The sequence below is a fragment of the Centruroides vittatus genome, unplaced genomic scaffold (genome assembly GCF_030686945.1).
Source record: "Centruroides vittatus isolate TY-2023 unplaced genomic scaffold, ASM3068694v2 contig_453, whole genome shotgun sequence".
Taxonomy (NCBI): Eukaryota; Metazoa; Arthropoda; class Arachnida; order Scorpiones; family Buthidae; genus Centruroides; species Centruroides vittatus.
Genome location: NW_027122249.1, coordinates 720,108 through 739,885, shown reverse-complemented (window position 1 = coordinate 739,885; position 19,778 = coordinate 720,108). Strand labels below are relative to the sequence as shown.

At 31.0% G+C, this 19,778-nt stretch overlaps 1 protein-coding gene across 1 annotated transcript in view; it reads left to right on the top strand.

Moving 5' to 3' along the window:
* The window catches only part of LOC136977324 (ATP-binding cassette sub-family C member 4-like), a 78,368-nt gene that overhangs the window by 23,055 nt on the left and 35,535 nt on the right, over positions 1-19,778 (top strand). The window contains exons 6-12 of the mRNA XM_067272792.1: positions 541-704; positions 2,249-2,374; positions 2,610-2,859; positions 4,531-4,644; positions 7,520-7,606; positions 12,038-12,229; positions 19,508-19,602. Of these exons, the coding sequence (XP_067128893.1) occupies positions 541-704; positions 2,249-2,374; positions 2,610-2,859; positions 4,531-4,644; positions 7,520-7,606; positions 12,038-12,229; positions 19,508-19,602 (1,028 nt within the window). The remainder of the gene's footprint in view (positions 1-540; positions 705-2,248; positions 2,375-2,609; positions 2,860-4,530; positions 4,645-7,519; positions 7,607-12,037; positions 12,230-19,507; positions 19,603-19,778) is intronic.

The window sequence follows — 19,778 nt, the reverse complement described above, 5'->3', positions numbered from 1 at the left end:
ATTAGGATTATTTTAAAAGATTCATAAGAATTTGTAAAAGATAAGATAAGATAATAAGATTTTGTAAAAGTGTCTCTTCCAATGTAAAATAAAAAGTGATGTAGTGTATGTATGTAGTGATGTAGTGCATACGGTAAAAGAACGAGAAATGAAGTTATAAAACAATATGTGATTGTGTTTATATCGATTTTATGCACAAACATGTAAGTATTTTTTCATGTAATTACAGTACATAAAAAAATACTCACTTTATCACTTATTTATAACACAGTACAGTCTGCCTCATTTAATATTCATGCTAATAAAACCTTGCTTCTAAACAATTCAAAATAATGCAGCAGCCTGCCTGGGTACAAAATGTACAGCAATGTTTTTCGCATTCGAAACCCATATAAATTCCTAAAACTTTTGAATATATAAAAATCCCAGTAATCTCCAATTTTCGATAATTTAGAGTATGGTCTAGAGTTCAAAAAATCTTCTGAAAAACGTAGAAGTTAATAGTATTTTGTATAAAACTAATTTCATTATTTATTACAGAATATTCACGGAATTCCATATTTATTTACAAATCTTTTTTTAATCGTCACTACGATAGCGATATTATGGCAATATTACGGATGGACTATTTTAGTAGGATTTTTGGCCATATTTATCTACATTCCTATACAATTTGCTTTAAGTAAACTATATTCAAAATTGAGGTAATTAATATTTTAACTTATATAATTGTGATAAACCTACAAATAAAATTAAGAAATAATGCATAACTTATTTATCATTAATGAAGATAAAGTACAGATATTTAATAAGTGTAAAATTTCATACATTAGTCAAAATCTGTAGATTTATAGCTGATGTTGCAGATGACGGACTGTCCGAGAGCATTAACCTTCTGACATTTCAGCTATTGTGACTAATTCACATTAATCAGAGGGAATGCTTTTGCTTCTACTTTTTGCTGGAAGCATTCGCTTTTACTTCTACCGTATGCTTATTCGCATATCCTTTGTCTTTATTCATGCGGCCCAACATGAAATATAATATTTTTGTAAAGATATAGGCCTATTTATGTTCTATTTCTATTCTGTCCGTTGATGAAATAAGCCATGGCCATGTAATTTTCTTGTATATTTGATGTACAACATTAGTCTCGTGACGAATGAGATAGAAACATAATTTTTTCTTTTGCGAATTAGGTGCCCAATATAAAACATGTACTGTGTCAGTTTTAAAAAAGGAAAAGTTACAAAAGTACTATTTTTTCCAGATTTTTAAAAACAATTTTTTAAAAACTCTGTTGTGAAAATATTCTATGTTGTCTCAGATATGTTTTGCAATTAATGAAGTTGTAATTATTAAAAGAATATTCATATGAATGGAATGAAGCAATTTATTTATTGTAATTGAAACCACTTTTTGGCAAAAAGAGAGCTTTTTTTCAGAGTCATAAGAAATTAGTGGTTTTTTAACATTACCAGCAGGAGTAGAGCTGGGTCAACATATGTCCTGCTAAAAATAAAATAAAAATTATTTAACTTGACGTTTATCGAAAAGGCAGAAGTTAAGCAGGCGACATAACAATAGAATTATCTTTGATTTATTCACTTTTTTGAATGTATAAAGTCTCTGAACATCGAGGTTTACAAAAAATGAGAGGATAAATTTTTACACAATTCCATTTTTTTCACGCATAATAAAATACATAGTAGCAAACTAAATTTTATCTCTGCGCACTTAATACTTGTTTAGTCTCATATTACATGGAAAAATGATAATGGATTATTTAGTTATTTTGCATTACATTTTTATAAAAATAAACTTGTAGATGAAGTGTAAATAGTTATTAAGCTATTGGTACAAATTATTTTGAAGACAGCATGATTATAAATTAGTGATAACTAAATCCGCTAAGGTAATTCAAAAAGCTCTTGCTTATCAGTGAACATTCGTAAGAACTCTAGGAATTAAGTTGATTGTCGTAATTCTTTATTATAATCACTAAAACAAAATCGTTTACTTTATTACTCTCGGAATTATTTTGCAGCAATAAAATCATTTACACATGTTTAAAAATTTTACTAAATGTTCACAAATGATCAATAAGAAAAAAAGTAACGTTATAACTGAAATTTAAAAAATAATAACTATATAAAATTAAATAATACATATTTAGGAAGTAATCTCATATAAGTCTACTTTTCCAAGAGTGCATATTTATATTTAAAAGTTAATTCCATAATAATAGATTACAAGCAGCTGTATTAGGAGATAAAAGATTGAACCTGTTGAACGAGATGATAGCTCATATGAGATTAATTAAAATGTACACCTGGGAATTTCCGTATTTTGCATTAATTGACAAAATCAGAGAGTAAGTAGAATTAAATACAGTAAAACCTGTCTAAAACAAAAACCTGACTAAAAAAAAATTTGCATAAAACTAAGCATTTTTCTCTGTTAAATAAACTGTTCAAGATGGATCAATAGAAAATAGTCTGGTGCATGCTGGTTTACACAAATTTTACTGTATTTCTGCCATGCCTGTTTTTTTCACGATTACTTTCAAATTTCTATTATTCGTTTTAGTTAATTGTTTATATTTGCAGGAAAGAAATGAAAAAAATTCGAATGTTTTTATATACAAGAGGAATATCATTAATAATGGCATACCCTATATCGAAATTATTTACTTCCCTTACATATCTTGCATTTTTCTTAAATGGAGGATATCTAAATGCCCAAATTGTGTTTGTCACTATTACTGTTTCCACGTACATTTTTTGTAGCACTATCACTCTCTTTTCACATGCAATGAATTCTGTTGCAGAAGTTTTGGTTTCGTTGAAGAGACTTCAGGTAATAAACAGTTTAACAAGTTGTTGTATTTAAAGTTTAATACTACGATATTAATTTTAAAATATTAATATTTAATTTAAAAAATTAAAAATAACATTTAATAATTATTTTAAAATTTAATTAATTTAGTATTTCGTTTTCTGAGCCATAGCCACTAAGTTTTTTCTTTTTGGTTTTTTAAAAAATTTTTTCGTGAGTTTTGCTTGACCTACGATGAGGGGAAGCAGCTAGTTATGAATGAAGCTTTACATTTCAGTGACAGAGATCTCATTATAATTATTCTGGCGTTTTGAAAATGACCTGACTGAATTTTGGATTTTACAAAGCAGTGGAGGGACATTGAACCAACTTACCAATTATGCCATCCTGGGCATGATTTCTTGCCCCTTCAAAATACAGGCATACTGTAATTTTAATCAAAAGATCTTACGACTCGGTCCTGACAAATTTAATTACTTAATTATTTTCAAGTACAAGAATCGACTATTTGAAATACGAAAGTTTTATAATTTTTATATTCTTCAGTCATTTCGCAGCCAATAGAAATCTGCATCCCTGGGCAGCTGCCCATCTTGACGACATGTGTATCGGCTTCCGAAGTGACACTTTAATTGAGTAGGCCGTCAAGAGTCAGGATACAAAATTTCTATTATAACACTAACTATGAGTGTTATACAATGACCGATTTAATAAAATTCGACAGAAATATATTTGTGAATCATATTAAGATAACGCAATAATCAGGACCATTTCATTATATCTGCTATTACGAGCAAGTTACCTGAGTTAAAAATTTAGGTATGCATCTGCACTACTTACTGATATTGGCTAGTTTGTAGAGGCTTCGACCTATCACAGACAAGGTTTTTGGCACTGAACTATGTCGTGATTGTAAATATTTTTTTGTTTTTTTGTTTCTATTTATAAATACGAATTTGTATAAGATAAGCTATGCTTTTGGATTTTGGAAAATAAGAAAATCAGTCGCAAAAAGGCACTTTTACAGAGAGTAGAGATTGTCTGCTCATAGCTGGGAAATGCAGAATAAAGTAGATAATGTGAAAAAAAACTTTTGTTATTAAATTTATATCCGTATGAAAACTCATAACTTTAATAAGATACAATTGCAGTGTTTGATAGGAATGTGACAATTTGACTACTACTATGGCTTCTGTGAAATGCCATATAGTAGTTCTTTTAGTTCACAGAACGCATGTAACGAAACGATATTGATATAACTATTAAAGTGTAATTAATCTGGATACTTTAAAATTTAACTACGGTTGATATTAAACATTTTTTTTCAAAACAACATTTATTTATGTATTTTAATGAGTGATACAATAACGTGGTTTTGTAAACAGACATTCCATCTAACTTCTCTTGCTGATCCTCTTTTCCTGGGCAGATTAGTACCTGCATGACTGAAGTAATGTATTTCTGCTTTTGATATAATATAAACTAATGCAATGTAAACTAGTATATAAATCTTCATCTTTATGAGAAGTTTTAAAATTTAATTAGTCATAAGTCGTTCATTATGACTTAAAGAAGAAAATGGTATGGATGACTAAATCCTGATGACAAACACTAACATTGTGCATAAATTTATTAAAACTATGAGGATGTAGACGTGATACAACTTATAAGATTTTTCTTGTTTGAATTTAGGAATTCCTTCTCCTTCAAGAAAAAGATGACAAGACTCTCAAAGTTGTAGAAGTGACCGCGAAATTAACTGAATATGGAATATGGATGAAGAATGTCATAGCTACATGGAAAAAAGTTAGGCATAATTTAATTTTAATTAGTATGAGTTTTGAAATGAATCCCTTAGCTGTCCTAGTTTATATAATTATACTGATTTTTACGTAAATGTATTAGCAGTTGTAGAATTTCGTCTTAAAATGTATTAGCAGTTATTACATATTCCTATGTAAGTTAAACTGGTCATCACTGGATCAGTTTCTTTAAAATTATGTTTAAATGACAGCAGTTGTTTAGCAGTTAACAGAAAAATACAGACACACTCCTTCCAGCCATAATAGAACATACAGTGATTGCCTGAAAACTTTTTATTATTTTAATGTAACTTAAGTAGAATTTTCTAGTACAAGTTATAGTAAAATATCAACAAGTATTGCATAAGTTTTAAGAAAAATGATTAAAAACAAAAGAGTTTTATATTATCTTTAAAAATAGAATGTTTAACATTAATAAAATATGTATTGATTGGAATTAATTACAAAGAAAGTAAAGATTAGAATCTATGAAATTTGCATAAAAGTAGAAAAAAAAAACGTTTAGGAAATTGAAAATTACCTTGCTATTAAGAATGGGACTTTGGAAGGACCTAAGTGTAGCAAATAATATGAAAATTGATGTGTATTTTACCAGGAAAGGAAAAAAGTAACTTGGATTGCTAAAAATTTGGGAAGACCTTATTCAACAATCTGAAAGTATCTCATTAATAAGGAACAACAAAGAGGAAAACGAAATAGTGGGGTCAAAAGTTCAACAACTCTTGGAGAACGATGTGCAATTGTTCGAAATGCACTGCAAAGAAACACATCCGTTCAAAAAATGAAAAATGAATTGAAACTGAGCGGCAATAATTCAACAGTACACAAGTTTTGAGATCAACAATGTCTCATTCTTCAAAACGAAGACAGGAACCCGCTCAAGGAGAAACACAAACAAATTCGATTACAGTTTGCCAGAAACAACTATCAAAGAAGGGAAGGATGGCGAAAAGTAATTCTCTCGAATGAGAAAAAATAGAATTTCTACAGACCTGATGGTTTTAAATATTATTGGGCATACAAATGACTTGATCAAAAGCAATATTCACAGAAAATATTTGGTGATGGTGGTACATTCATGACATGGACAGGGATTGGATAATGAGAAGACAGATCTTTTATTTATCGAAAATCAAACTTATCAGTAGCTTGTCTGGAAGCAGCTCCAAACTTACGGACAAAAAATTGCTGGACAGGACTTTAAATTCATGCAGGATAATACAAGCTTTCATGAATCAGAATCAACATTTCTATTCAGAGCAAGAACTTCAGAGTTTTAAACTGGACACTCCTCAATGCAGATTTAAACCCAATTGAAAATCTTTGAGATAAATGGGTTTTCCAAATGTATAGCAGTGGAAAGCAAGACAAGCCCATCACTCAACTAAATGTTGCTCTCATTGAGGCATGTGAAAATATTCCACAAGAAAGACTGAAATCTTTGATTAATTTAATGTCTCGTCGTATTTTTTAAGCTTATTTGCTAAAATGGCAGCAAAATAACTAATTTGAATTTAAAGATAGCATAAGCCAAAATGTTTTATTAATGTTGAATGTTCTATTTTTGTTAATTGTATCTAGCTCTCTTGTTTTTAATTATTTTTATCCAAACTTGTGTAATAATTGTTATATCTTACCACAAAATGTACTACAAAACTGGATTAAAGTTACATAAAAGTAATGAAAACTTTAGGGAATCACTGTATGGTCTATTATAGTTGGAAGAACTGAATTATAATTAAATAACTCACTATATAAAAGTATTTATGAAATAGTAATATTTGAAATCTTACTATTGAAAAAGCTGTTCTTTTGGAAGAAATCGAGGAATGCAAAAACTGCTGTTCCTCAAAAATTTTGATTTTTCATACGTCCATTCGATGAGTAACTTTATTGTAAATATAAAATTATAAGTGCTTTACTGGTTTTACTGGATTCGTTACTATAACATTTTTGTTATATAGATCATAGAGAATTTAATGCCAATGAAACCTGCACTGCAACTGCACTTTTGGAAAACTCCTTATTCTTGACATCATATGCAAATATAATCGTGTTATGCTCTCTGTTACTGAGCAACAGAGGACATAACACAATTACGTTTGTTCTTCGTGCTCTTTGCGAGAGAACGCGACAAAACTACCAGAGATGAAAAAAATTGCATTACTTAAAATAAGCACATGAGATAATTTGAATTGAATTGAAGTTGTTACAAGTTTGAAGGAAAAACAAAGAATATAAAAATGCCATTTTTATCCTATTTATTTTAAATTGGCAATGGGTCGAATCGTGTTAAACACATGCAAGACTCGCAAGTTCCTATCGTTCGTAATTTTTCTAACGTAAAGAAACATGAAGAAGAAGATGACATCTGTGGGAATCCGGAAATTTTCAGCTTATAGACTAGTCACGCAGTGCAAATCATGTTGTATGTACTGAATTTCTGTGACTTAAGAACTGGGATGAAAACGAATGATTTCAGATTTTTCAAAAATTCTAGAATAACAAATGTTGAAAATGTTGCATTGGAATCTCACAGATTCCAGGCACCAACTGACTGATAACACGAGACTAGACGCACCGTATTTTTTTATCGGGCAATGCTGAATTATCTATATTTTACAGACAAAATAGATTACAAAATTTCTGGTGTACATACAATTCTCATAACATATTGTACTTTTAATATGCATTAATAACCCGACACTAATTTTAGGATATATAAATTATTATCACATTTTTAATGGATAATAAATTTACTTTAATATTAATTAATTTATGGTATATTATTTCTAATTTATAACGTATAAGATTACTTATATACAATTACGTTATTTTATGTTTTGAATTTTTAAAAGGAATCCCAGCCAATATTGAATGATATAACTATAAACGTACAACCTGGAGAATTATTAACAGTTATAGGTCCTGTTGGATCAGGAAAGGTAAATATCTTGTTTTGTAGTTATGTATTTTAAATTATTTATATTCTTTGTGATTAAGAAAAAAGTTGTTCAGAAGAATTAATAAAAATATTTTAAAAATTTAACCATTTATCTAATTACAGTAAAATTTATTTTTAAATTTATGTATGAATAATTATAAATGTTTTTGGTTTTATTTCGAATATATATTAATACATAAAAAATAATAATTTTTGTTTGCTCATCAGCAAAAACAGCGGGAATTATTTACATGATGTAGGGAGAGAGAAAAATAGTTGGAGAATAATTTGTATTATTTATTGTGTGCATAATTTGTTATAGAATTTAACTTTTCATTGCTTAAAAAATGACTTTTAATAAGTGAAATTTTACCTAAAACTGTACATCGGCACATTTATAATTACATTTCGTAAAATTCATTCGTGTAACTTATCTAAAGATGATTCTTATGCCAAATTATTAACCCAAAATTTGTTATCACTTTATTTTCTGTTTTTAAACTGTTATTTTAAACTAGTAGTGAACATACAAAATAATTTCATTGCATAAAGTTGCTCAAATCGTACCACTGAATTTAATACCGCGGAAACAGTGGTTCTACCGCCAAAAAGTTGTACACTGCAGTAAACCATATTAATACGCGGAGTGAGTCTGTTACCGACGGCGTAGTATCAAATTTTATCAACAAATAAGTCTATTATTGTTTTCTTATAATTTTTGTATTTGTTTGATAGCTTGGTAGCAAGTCAATTATTGATAAAGTCACGTTCCTTTTTAAGTGTTTATTCCGTTGTCTTAATAGTTGTTTACTCAAAACGAATCGTAATAGCTTTATTCCATGTTTTATTATGTTTATTTGAAATATAACTCGTGTCTTGTCTTAAGTCGTACTTACGTAATATTCCTAAATCGTACTGGTACGATTTAAGAAATTATTTTCTATGTTACTAACTTTTGTCTGCCGAGTGTCGGTATAAGTAAAGAAATAAATTTAACAACACATTATTGCTTTGATTTTGTTGTGTTTTTGTTCTATTGTAGACAAAAACATGTCAAAAGAATTTATAATAGTCGTAAGCAATAAAATATAGACTAGGCGTTAAGCTATTTACATAGTGATGTTTTTGGTTTTAATGAAACACAGACAATATAAAATTCCATAGTTAACTCTACAACGTTATCTAATGCAATTAAATAAAAAAATTCAAATTCGGAAGGCTTTAAAGATCTGACAGCAAATATGGAGAAAGAGTCAGTTAACTTAAACATGCTTTTTGAAATCATCCTTGTTTGAGCTTACTGCAGCTAATCTAGAAAACTGGCACTGTAATTGGAGGAAGAATATAAATTACTACATTCTTTTAACACAGAAAAAACTACAAAAAATGAATGATACTATAAATACATGAAAGATGTATTTATAGTATCATTCGTCGTCTTTACGTATCCCAGGAGCAACCTGAATGGCAAGATCAAAAAATTAAAAAAGGAAAACTTCCGCTACAAACAACGGAAATTAAAAAGGAAAAAATCAAACAAGGAAAAGCTATTGATCTTGTAATCTTTGTGCAGAAAACTGTAAAGAAAACATGATTCGGTGCTTAAAACGTGAGACTGGGGTTTATAAACTATGTGCTGGAGTTGACAAAAATACGAAAAAGTATGTTTGGGACGTTTGTAGTAACTGAATATGCGAAGGTGACGTGATAAAAAATATTTGTATTTAAATATATTAGTTACGAAATACAGGCTTTACATATTTTCGTTTAATTTCGTTTTTGGGTATGATATACGATGTAGGTGTACCATTTAGCAAACTGGTTTTCTTACATTAATGATCGTACCGATTTTAGTTTATATGAAAATTAACATAAATAATTAAATAGGTACAGATGTTTCAAACTTTATTGTGATAAATAACAATAATGTTCATACAAGTTTTGAATAAAACAAACCATTCTTGTTTATTTATAAAATCGTACAATTTATACTTATGGGGTACGAATTGAGCAACCTTCTCGTATTTCAAAATAGGGTATGTTAATGATAATTGATTTTAGTTACTTTTACATTTCGTTTCTTATTAAACCAATAAGTTGTTACTATCAATGTAGAAGATATAAAATAAAATTGTAGTTGCTTCAAACATAATTTATGTGAAGTGATCCAAAATGAAAATTCGATTTTATTAACTCATATCATTAATAACAGTAGAATGATTGATTCAACCTATTGGTCTGTACATAGATATGACAGATTATTTTGTGAAAAAGTAGAAGAACAAACTTATGATCATTTGTAGTGTTGTAACTAAAATATTATGCACGATAATTTAGCTTGTGTTCTGATTTAGTTTTCATACACACCTATAAAATGTTTGCTTTACAGGTAAGTTCAGTATGATGAATGAATGTAATTTTTATTATTATTTATTGTACATGTTATATTACTGCTTTTTAACACATGCATTCTACAATAAAAGCAAATAAATAAATAAAAGCAATGGGATCTGTTGTTATAAATTTTTAAAAATAAAAAGTTTAAAAAATACTTGAAATTCTCTTTTACCGTACGTTTCTATATTCAACGGTTGACTCAACAGTAAATTTTCCGTTGAGTCCCTCCGTTGAACGATCTGACGTCCGTTTTGCAGAAAAAAGAAACGCTTTCGTTGAGAGGTCGCTTTTCAAGATGGCTGACTTAAGTAATGAGAAGGTGGCGATCGTCACTGTTTTGCTAAATACTAATTATAGTAACTCGCTTAACCATTATTCGAATAAATTCTTTTATTCAAATGAACCCATATCTGAATCATTTTCTTGTATACTGGGTCTTTCTTTAATAATTTTAATTAATTTCTTGAATACATCATTAGGAAGAATTAAAGAGGGCTGAATATCGGTTGCAATCAATTTTGGACAAATGAAAAAATCTTAATATTTCAATATTGACCAAAATATCCAACATAATCGTGCAATCACATGTTTTATCATATACAGATCGTTCATTAATCTGTCCGCTATTACAGCATCAACAGCAGCGAATGGATAGTTTCTATAAGCGAAATTTACTTTTTCGTGGAAGCCGCCATTTTAGTTTGTTGAATACTCAACGGTCTTTTAGGTCGTTGAGACCGTTGAGCTCAACGGTGAAACAGCGCTGACGTCACTAGTCTCAACGGAGAACTCAACGGTCCATTTAGAAACGTTGTTCTCTCACCGTTGAGTCAACCGTTGAATATAGAAACGTACGGTTAAACTAACGAGTTAAAATTACTCTTTTTAGCCCGACTTCGGAGAACTCAAGACACAGAAATGGAAAATATTGAAGTTAATAATCACTTCTTACTTTATTTAAACTTTTCATCACCATATGCATATCGCTTTTTCAGCCTCATCAGTGGTTATTTCGTTTTACATCATCTGCGCTCTTATATTCTATTAACACATCCCAGCATGCATCTATGCTGACTCCGGTATTCAAATTAATGGTATTTACATAATTGTTAATGCATTAGTGTTCTACAATTCGTCTCATAACTACATTTTCTATTTTATACAATATTTTTATATTATCACGGTCATACAGGTTTTAGCACTACAATGCTGGTACCACGGAGATTCTATTCTTTTCAATCTTATTGCCACTTCGTACTCCTTTAATCTTATTCCAAGTTTTCTTCCTGTTTCGCGATGTAAACCTGCCACATCCAAAGAAGAATCCTCTGGATGTGGCAGGAGACGTTTATAAGTTACAATGTACTGTACAGTACTTGTACAGATAAGAAGGGTTACATCCGCGAAAAAGGAAGAAAACTTAGAATAAGATTAAAGGAGCAAGATGCGGCAATAAGATTGAAAAGAATAGAATTTCCGTGGTACCAACATTGTAGTGCTAAAACCTGTATTATTGACCGTGATAATATAAAAATATTGTATAAAATAGAAAATGTAGTTATGAGACGCATTGTAGAACACTAATGCATTAGTGTTCTACAATGCGTCTCATAATATGTAAATACCATTAATTTGAATACCGGAGTCAGCATAGATGCATGCTGGGATGTGTTAATAGAATATAAGAGCGCAGATGATGTAAAACGAAATAACCACTGATGAGGCTGAAAAAGCGATATGCATATGGTGATGAAAAGTTTAAATAAAGTAAGAAGTGATTATTAACTTCAATATTTTCCATTTCTGTGTCTTGAGTTTTCCGAAGTCGGGCTAAAAAGACTAATTTTAACTCGTTCATTTAAAAGAGAATTTTAAGTATTTTTTAGACTTTTTATTTTTAAAAACAATAAAAGCAGTTAGTAATTAGAATATTTAAATACATTAACATATAAATACTTTTTAAATGCTTACGTCTTATATTGTTTACGCATAATTTTTCATATCAAATAATGATACAATTTATTAATTTGATTAGACGTCTTTTTTAATGTCCGTTATGGGAGAAATTCCTGTTACTTCTGGCAAAGTGAAAGTGAAAGGAAAAATTGCATATGCTTCTCAAGAAGCTTGGATTTACAACGAATCTATCAGAGAAAATATCTTGTTCGGAGAAGAATACGAAGAAGAGAAATATAGAAAAGTTCTGCATATAACTGCTCTAGAAAAGGTATGCACTATTTGTATCTAGTTATTAGCCACGATTTTCGATTACTTATCTTGATTAAAGACGAAAAGCTTCAGAATACTAACAAGTAATTAAATGACAATTACTTTTACATGTTGTATTAAGCTGTTTAGAATAGTAGCTTATTAAGTTATTTCTTATAATATTAAAAAATATTAGAAAGTTTGTATGAGAATTTTGAATTTTATATTTTGGTTTGATTTTTTACCAGTAAGTGCGTAGTTAAAGTATAAAATATTATCACAACGCAATAACATTCGTAATTATGATCATATTGTGCTCTTAATTGTGCAATCTACACGACGATAACACTAGTCTGTATAATTGTCGAAACAGATACGTCAGTGATTTTTTTTTTTTTTAATGTATTTTTCATGGCTGAAACGGAAAGTGTGATCAGAAATGCTCTATGCCGTCACGTTATTTAATTATTTAACTTTAAGGGCAGTCAGATGTTCAAACCCAGCCCATGAAAAATGGCAAACTTTGACTTGTTCCTCTTGTGCTGGTGCACATTTTAACGCGGTTTTTATTTAATTTTTCAGTCGTAAATATAACTTTTTTATTTAAACTAAAAGTTTTGCCAAAAATATTCTTAAATTTAAAATTTAAATTTCAAAATTCAACATTTTTACAATTGACACATTTTACATTTACATTTTTACAATTCAGTAGTTTCGGAGAAAAGGTACAGTACATCCGGATATGAGTAAGATTGCTGACCAAAAGAACAGCTACCTGATTGGTGCCAGTTTATAACCTATTTATTCCGGCACCCACGCTCTAACCAATGAATCATCGACCATGAACAAAGGAGAAACTTTATCGGTCTTTGAAAACGCATTATCTAAGTGAAGCTCAAGACATTGGCGATTGCAGTTGTGAGTGGTAATCCGTGTTCAATTGCATGTAAAATAAATTTGGAAATTTTTTATTTTACCTTGATATTTATTGAAATATGCGACGGTAAACACGTTTGTATACAAATTTTCCGGGTGTGTTTTGTTATGTATGTGGCGAATTCGCAACAAATTGTCAGTGTAGGCCCATTTCAAAATTGATGAAAACTGCCTATGGACTTTCCATTCTGAGATCAAGACAAACAATGAACGCCGCATTTGATGTGTATCAGGTGTTACGCCAAGCTCACGCAGTGGTTACGAGGGGAAAAAGAGCATTTGCCTTTTGCTATACTTATGATTTGGCGAGAACAAGCAAATCACTATGACTGCTATTTCTGTTTAACAATGGTTAGAGGTTTCTTTGCAAAAAATAAAAGTAATACTGTGTATCCAAATATTCCACTGCTATGAGACCAGTTCTTCACGGAGAGATTTTACCTATTCACACAGTCCCAGCTTCTTGGAAGGAGATACTTGATTCTGAAGAGGATTCTTCTGATGCGGCGGCACAAGGTTCAAGAGACGAAGATTTTATACCAGAAAAATGAAATAGTGAACCACGTCTCATTTCAAAAGTGGAACTAAACGATTTGGCTCGCGACTTGCATTTATCAAAACAGCCAGCAGAAGTGTTAGGTTCACGCTTAAATCAATGGAATTTGCATAAGGATACCAAAGTTTCATTTTTCAGACACAGAAATAAGGATTTAATGAAATATTTCACTATGGCAGATCAGTTGTGTTCCTGTTGTGATATAAATAGTTTGATGTCTGAGTTGAATATTCCTTATAAAGCTGATGATTTGCGGTAATTTATAGACTCATCACAAACGAGCTTAATAGCAGTGCTACTGGATAATTCAAACAAGAATCCTTCTATACTAGTAGCACATGCTATTGGTTTGAAAGAAACATACAAAAATATGTCATTAAGTATAAAAACAGTCAATTATAGTGCTCACTTATGGCATATCTGTGGCGACCTAAAAGTTATTGGTCATCTTCTCGGACTGCAAGGTGGCTTTACAAAATACTGCTGCTTTTTATGTCGAACAGTCATGCAACAAGTGAACATTATGTGGTTAAAGATTGGCAGACACTTTCACTTTTGGGAAAAACAATATTAAGAATGTTTCATCAGTCAACTGTCAACAAGTAATTTTGCCCCCTTTACATATAAAATTGGGTTTGATAAAAAACTTTTGTTAAAGCACTGAATAAAGAAGGACCAGGATTTAATCATGTAAGCCAAGTGTTTTCTAGGTTAAGTGAAGCTGAATTAAAGAAAGGCGTATTCGTTGGACCTCAGATTAGAAAATTACTTAATGATGAAAACTTTGACATGAAGTTCAATAACGTAGATCTAATGGCACGGAAATCATTTTAAGGATGTACTCCATGGTTTTCATGGAAATAACAAAGCACAAAATAATATTTTAGTAAAAAATCTCCTGCTGAACTATAAAAATTTAGGCTGCCGGATGTCCTTAAAAATTAATTTCTTGCATTTTCATCTGGACTTTTTCTCACCACATTTGGGTGCAGTGAGTGATGAGCAGGGTGAACGGTTTCACCAGGACATATTGCAAATTGAGCAGCGTTACCAATTGATGATGAGTCACTACTGCTGGTTTCTGCACAGAGAAGATCCTACCCTACACCGAAGGAAGAAGTGATTATCCAACTCCAGTGATAAAATATTTCAGGTACGTTTTATGCCTGTTTTAGTTTGTTATACAACAGTTTTTTATGTAATTAGAAAAATAAAATATCAGTACTAGAAATTTATTTAGCATCGCATGAATATTTAATATACCAATAAACTTGGTCACTGTGGGAAATTCACATTTTTCATCAATTTTTTAACGGTATATACTAAAAATGTGCTGGGTGATGGAGAAAAACTTGCTTCATTTTCAGATTCAGATAACAAAAAATAATAAAATTCACTTATTGCTGTTTCTATTCCGAAATTTTTTTTTCAATTTGTAGACTAGTGTAATTACTCATTCTAACAGAAATAACAAAAATGTAATCTGAGTTGAAAGGAACTATTTAGGTATTTCTTTCTTTAATTGTTTTTTTTATTCTTTGAGTGGAAAAACTTTTCCGGAAACGATATAAATAGTATTAATAATCTTAGTTGTGTGAGTATCACTCACCTTCGATCGTTTTCGCCCGGATGGCAAGAAGGACTTAGGTTATGACGTCATCCGGATTATCGCGCTACCCATGATCCTTTCGGGTCCTTGTAGTGAGTGTACTATTGTATATTTTGTTCTCTCTCTGTGAATCTTGCTGAATAAATACTTCTATAACTTTTGTGAAAATCCTCCCTCACTGCGTAACTTATTAACAACATAACTAAATCAAAACATAACATCTTGGAAATAAAATTCGTCGAATAACTGTCAACTTTCACACCTCGGAGTAAATCGTCTGTTAGCGTCTCTTTTGATACTGAGAACTTTTCTCGTAAACTTCTGACCTGCTGCCTCGATTTCATCAGTACCATATAGCAAGTAGCTGCGAGTTTAGGCATTCGTCGTCCATTCCTCCCACCGTTTAATAGTGTTCCTTATCTAGTTCGAACGGATACATCTAGTTCATACGGATACTTTTTCGTCTACTGTTACTCATTCTGAAGACGAACTATCTCCTGTGACTAAGAAACATTGCTACAACAATCAAGAACAAGTCAACCACCTCTGCTTAAACAGCATCAGAGCGCTTTCGAACACCATCAACCCCAGGTATTTATCGCCATGCCAACCTCGTGTAAACTCTCTCTCTCGCGACCACTTTCGTCTATAGACCCTGAAATTTAATGACTTACTAAATTGTAAATTGTATCATGTTCACGCTTTCTTTGAAATTAAATTGTTATTAGTTGTTAATCCGAGTGATTCACTACCGGTGCGCCGTCTCTCAGATCTCCTCCACCTCGAATCCGATCGTCCGTGCACGTGGCCGCTCCCGTGACCTACTTTTAGGGTGCGACTATGCAGACTCCAATTTACTGGTGAGCGAGAGGTTGCGAGCGATATAGTTCTCGCAATGGAAAACTATGCACAAGCGAAAAATATCGCTGGCGAGAGCAATGTTTTGTTCTTGCACATATCTATCATGGTTTGATACGTGCTATCATCGCCACATATTCTCGCTCGATCGGAAAATTCACTCACTCGCGTCTGCATAGTCGCACCCTTAAACAAATCTCGCTGTCGCGTCTTCCGTGTCAAACGAGACGATGGTGTTAGTCCCGACTAAGGATCAAGGAAGTGCCTACCTTCTAGTCACACTTTTATCCGTGTTTTTCTCAGGCTCAGGCAATCCAGTTACACCTACAAATTAACAGCATGTGATTCGTTCAAATTTGATACGGACGTAAACAATCATTTATTCAGAGAATAGAAATAACACTGTTGATAAATTTTTCTGGTAAATAATCAAACGCTGTGTTTCCCGATAAACGGAAGAAAATTTCTATTCAGTTTTACTTTGTTTTCAGTGACAAATATAATGTGTTACACACTTCTTATAATTTATTATATGTTCTGGTACTGTATTATTATTATTAGCGAGGTTGAGGCCGAAGTTTTAAACGCGAAAACGTGTACGTCGGACTTTCAGCGCCGCTTTCCTGTAAGCCTAGAAGTTTGACAATGGTGTTTGGAATGTCAGTGGAATCATGCTCGACATTTCAAACGCCATTGTCAAACTTCTCGGCTTACAGGAAAGCGGCGCTGAACGTCCGACGTACATGTTTTTGCTTTTAAAACTTCGGCCTCAACCTCGCTATTATATTCAATCAATTTAATCCTATTAATATGATCGGTCATTTCTCACAGCAAATTATTCAAGTTTATTGATGTATAGTTTTTATTGTGACATGTTTAATTTTCCATATGCATTTCGGGCTAATGTATCATTTTACCCCCTCTTCACTGATATGCGAGTAAACATGAAACGGAACCATTGGTACACATCCTAAGACATAAAGTATAACATCGTACACTTTTCCTGTTATTCTTTTAAAATGTTGTTCAGGTATGAGCATAAATGAGCATTTTGTATTATGTTATTTTCTGTTGAATTTTGAGTTAAAGTGCGCTACGAGTGTCAATAGTTTAACATCCAGTAAAATACATCGCCAGAGATAATTTACAAAACACAAATTAAACATAGATGAATTACCATAAAACAGTAACATTCTTTTTCATTTGTTCCCCTATATGTTAAACCATAACCGTTTGTGGTAAAACACTAGAATTAAACCATACTATACCTTCATGCCATACTATATCGTACGTCACTGAACTTGGATAATTTGAAATAACAAATAATCAACCTTATTAATAGGATTAAGGTGATTGAAGATAACAACTTCTTATAATTGGCATGGTTTATATTAAGTGTTATGGTTTAATAGTAATTAGTAAGATCAACATCGTCGTACTGTATCTTGAAACTTGTGAAACGAGGGTTATACAGTTTCATTTTTTAAATAATACTCTGAGAATATCTCCTTGATACATTAGTAGTTTAGTTAAATTGACACTGGAATATAAAGTGAAATAGCTTCGTTTGCAATACACTCAAACCTGTTTTTGTGTGGTCTTTTTTTGTGCGATTTTTTATTTGTGCGATTAGTTTTGTGTGATTTTTTTTGTGTGCGGTATATGAATTTCAATCAAATTGGTATACTGCACAAAAATAATTGCACAAAACACATTGCACATATAAAAAATCGCACAAAAAAAAGACCGCACAAAAACAGGTTTGAGTGTATATGCACTTTATTTTAAATACAAATGTATATTTTTTATTTTGTTTGTCTGTAATTAATTATTTATAGAATTGTGACTAATGAATTTAGTTATTATAACCAGATGTTTCGTGTTTTTTGGGACCGATCTCCGTTATGCTTGTTTTGAGCACGTAGTAAAGTGGTATATAGTGGTAAAGTGCTTATGTTAGGACTTTTGTCCGTCGTGCGACTTAGTCCGTCAGTCAGATTTCCTAGCGCATGCGCAATTACTTCAATTTCGTTACCTAAGTGTCATGTTCCATATAATATATGGATTAAACGGAACATGAAACTTAGGTAACGAATGCGTAACGCACGGTAGTGGACATGCGCAACAACTACTTGATTCCAACAGTTTATAAAATTTATTTTAAACAAAATTAATATTTGATTTGCTTTTGCTATCAGTTCAGCTTGACCAACCTTATTATTTGACGGCAGAATCAATCTTTGAAAAAAAAACAATTTTTTGTTGAAACTTCGATAACATACCTCAATTTACAGATGATAAATAAATTATTCGAAATTTAATTCATTTTAGACACAATTTTCAGTGAGTGTTAAAATATGTATATCGTTGGATAGTAAATGATTTGATACTGCGAATTTAGTACAAAATCACAGTTAAGTTTTCTACTTTTAAATCGTGAATGCAACATCTTTAAGGTATGAATGTTTCAGTTCATGCTCTCGTTGAACCTAATGTGAGTTCAGAGCTGAAATCTTAGAAGTTCAGAGAAAAAGTTATTAGAAATTCAGAGTGTTTTGCATAACTTCTGTGCACCTGTCTTTTTGTAAGTCTGACTGAACGACGTAAGTCCTAATCAAAAAGCTAAATCTTCCTCTCATATAAGAAATCCTCAAAAGCAAAAGTAAAGTTGATAAATTAACTATTTATTATGATAACGAATAAACCTATAATTTCGGCAATCGTACGTTTATAAATTGAAAGGTATGTCTTTATTACACGTGATGAAAAATATCTTCAATATTTCGATTATTTAATAATTTCACATATATTGAAAAACAAATGCAAATTTTTACTGAATATGCTTTTATGGTAGACACTTGGTGTATGTGGTAACGTGTCCAGTGGTCTAAGCATATACTCTGTCTTAATTTTTACCTTAAGTATAATAATTACATTTAATGATACTTATAAATAATTTATCTTATATATAAAATTCTCGTGTCACAATGTTAGTACCTTACTCTTCTGAAACGGGAAAAGTGACGGGATTAAGGCTTACTGTGAAGAACTCGGCTTTTATTATACTATTTTAGATGCGTTTTGATGTTTTATTGCGTTTTAATAGGGTACGTCAAGAGAATGTACACTGAGAAGAGATTTTTTGAAATTTCCCCCACGGGGGAAGTGTTATACATTTATAATAGATACATTTTGAGCCACAACAACGCGTGGCCGGGTCAGCTAGTATTTTCTAAAATTTATCTGAATATCTGTGGTTTAGTGTATAAAAAGTTCTACTTCTCAGTGCATATCATGCTGAACATAATTATCTTGTATTTTACATTTACCAATTTTAGGATATAAGTTTGTTTCCTAAAGAAGATCTAACTATTGTGGGAGAGAGAGGAGTGATAATGAGTGGTGGGCAAAAGGCAAGAATTAATCTAGCAAGGTAAAGTAACTCTTACTCTTCCTGTTTGTTTCTCTTAGGTCAATTATAGTAATACAACGGAAATGGAAAACAAAAACAAATATATATCCTAATCATAAATTCATTTTAAAAAAGTTTAAATGTAGCTTATCTCTATTGCTTTCAAATCTAATCAGTATATAGTGGCAAGAATTATT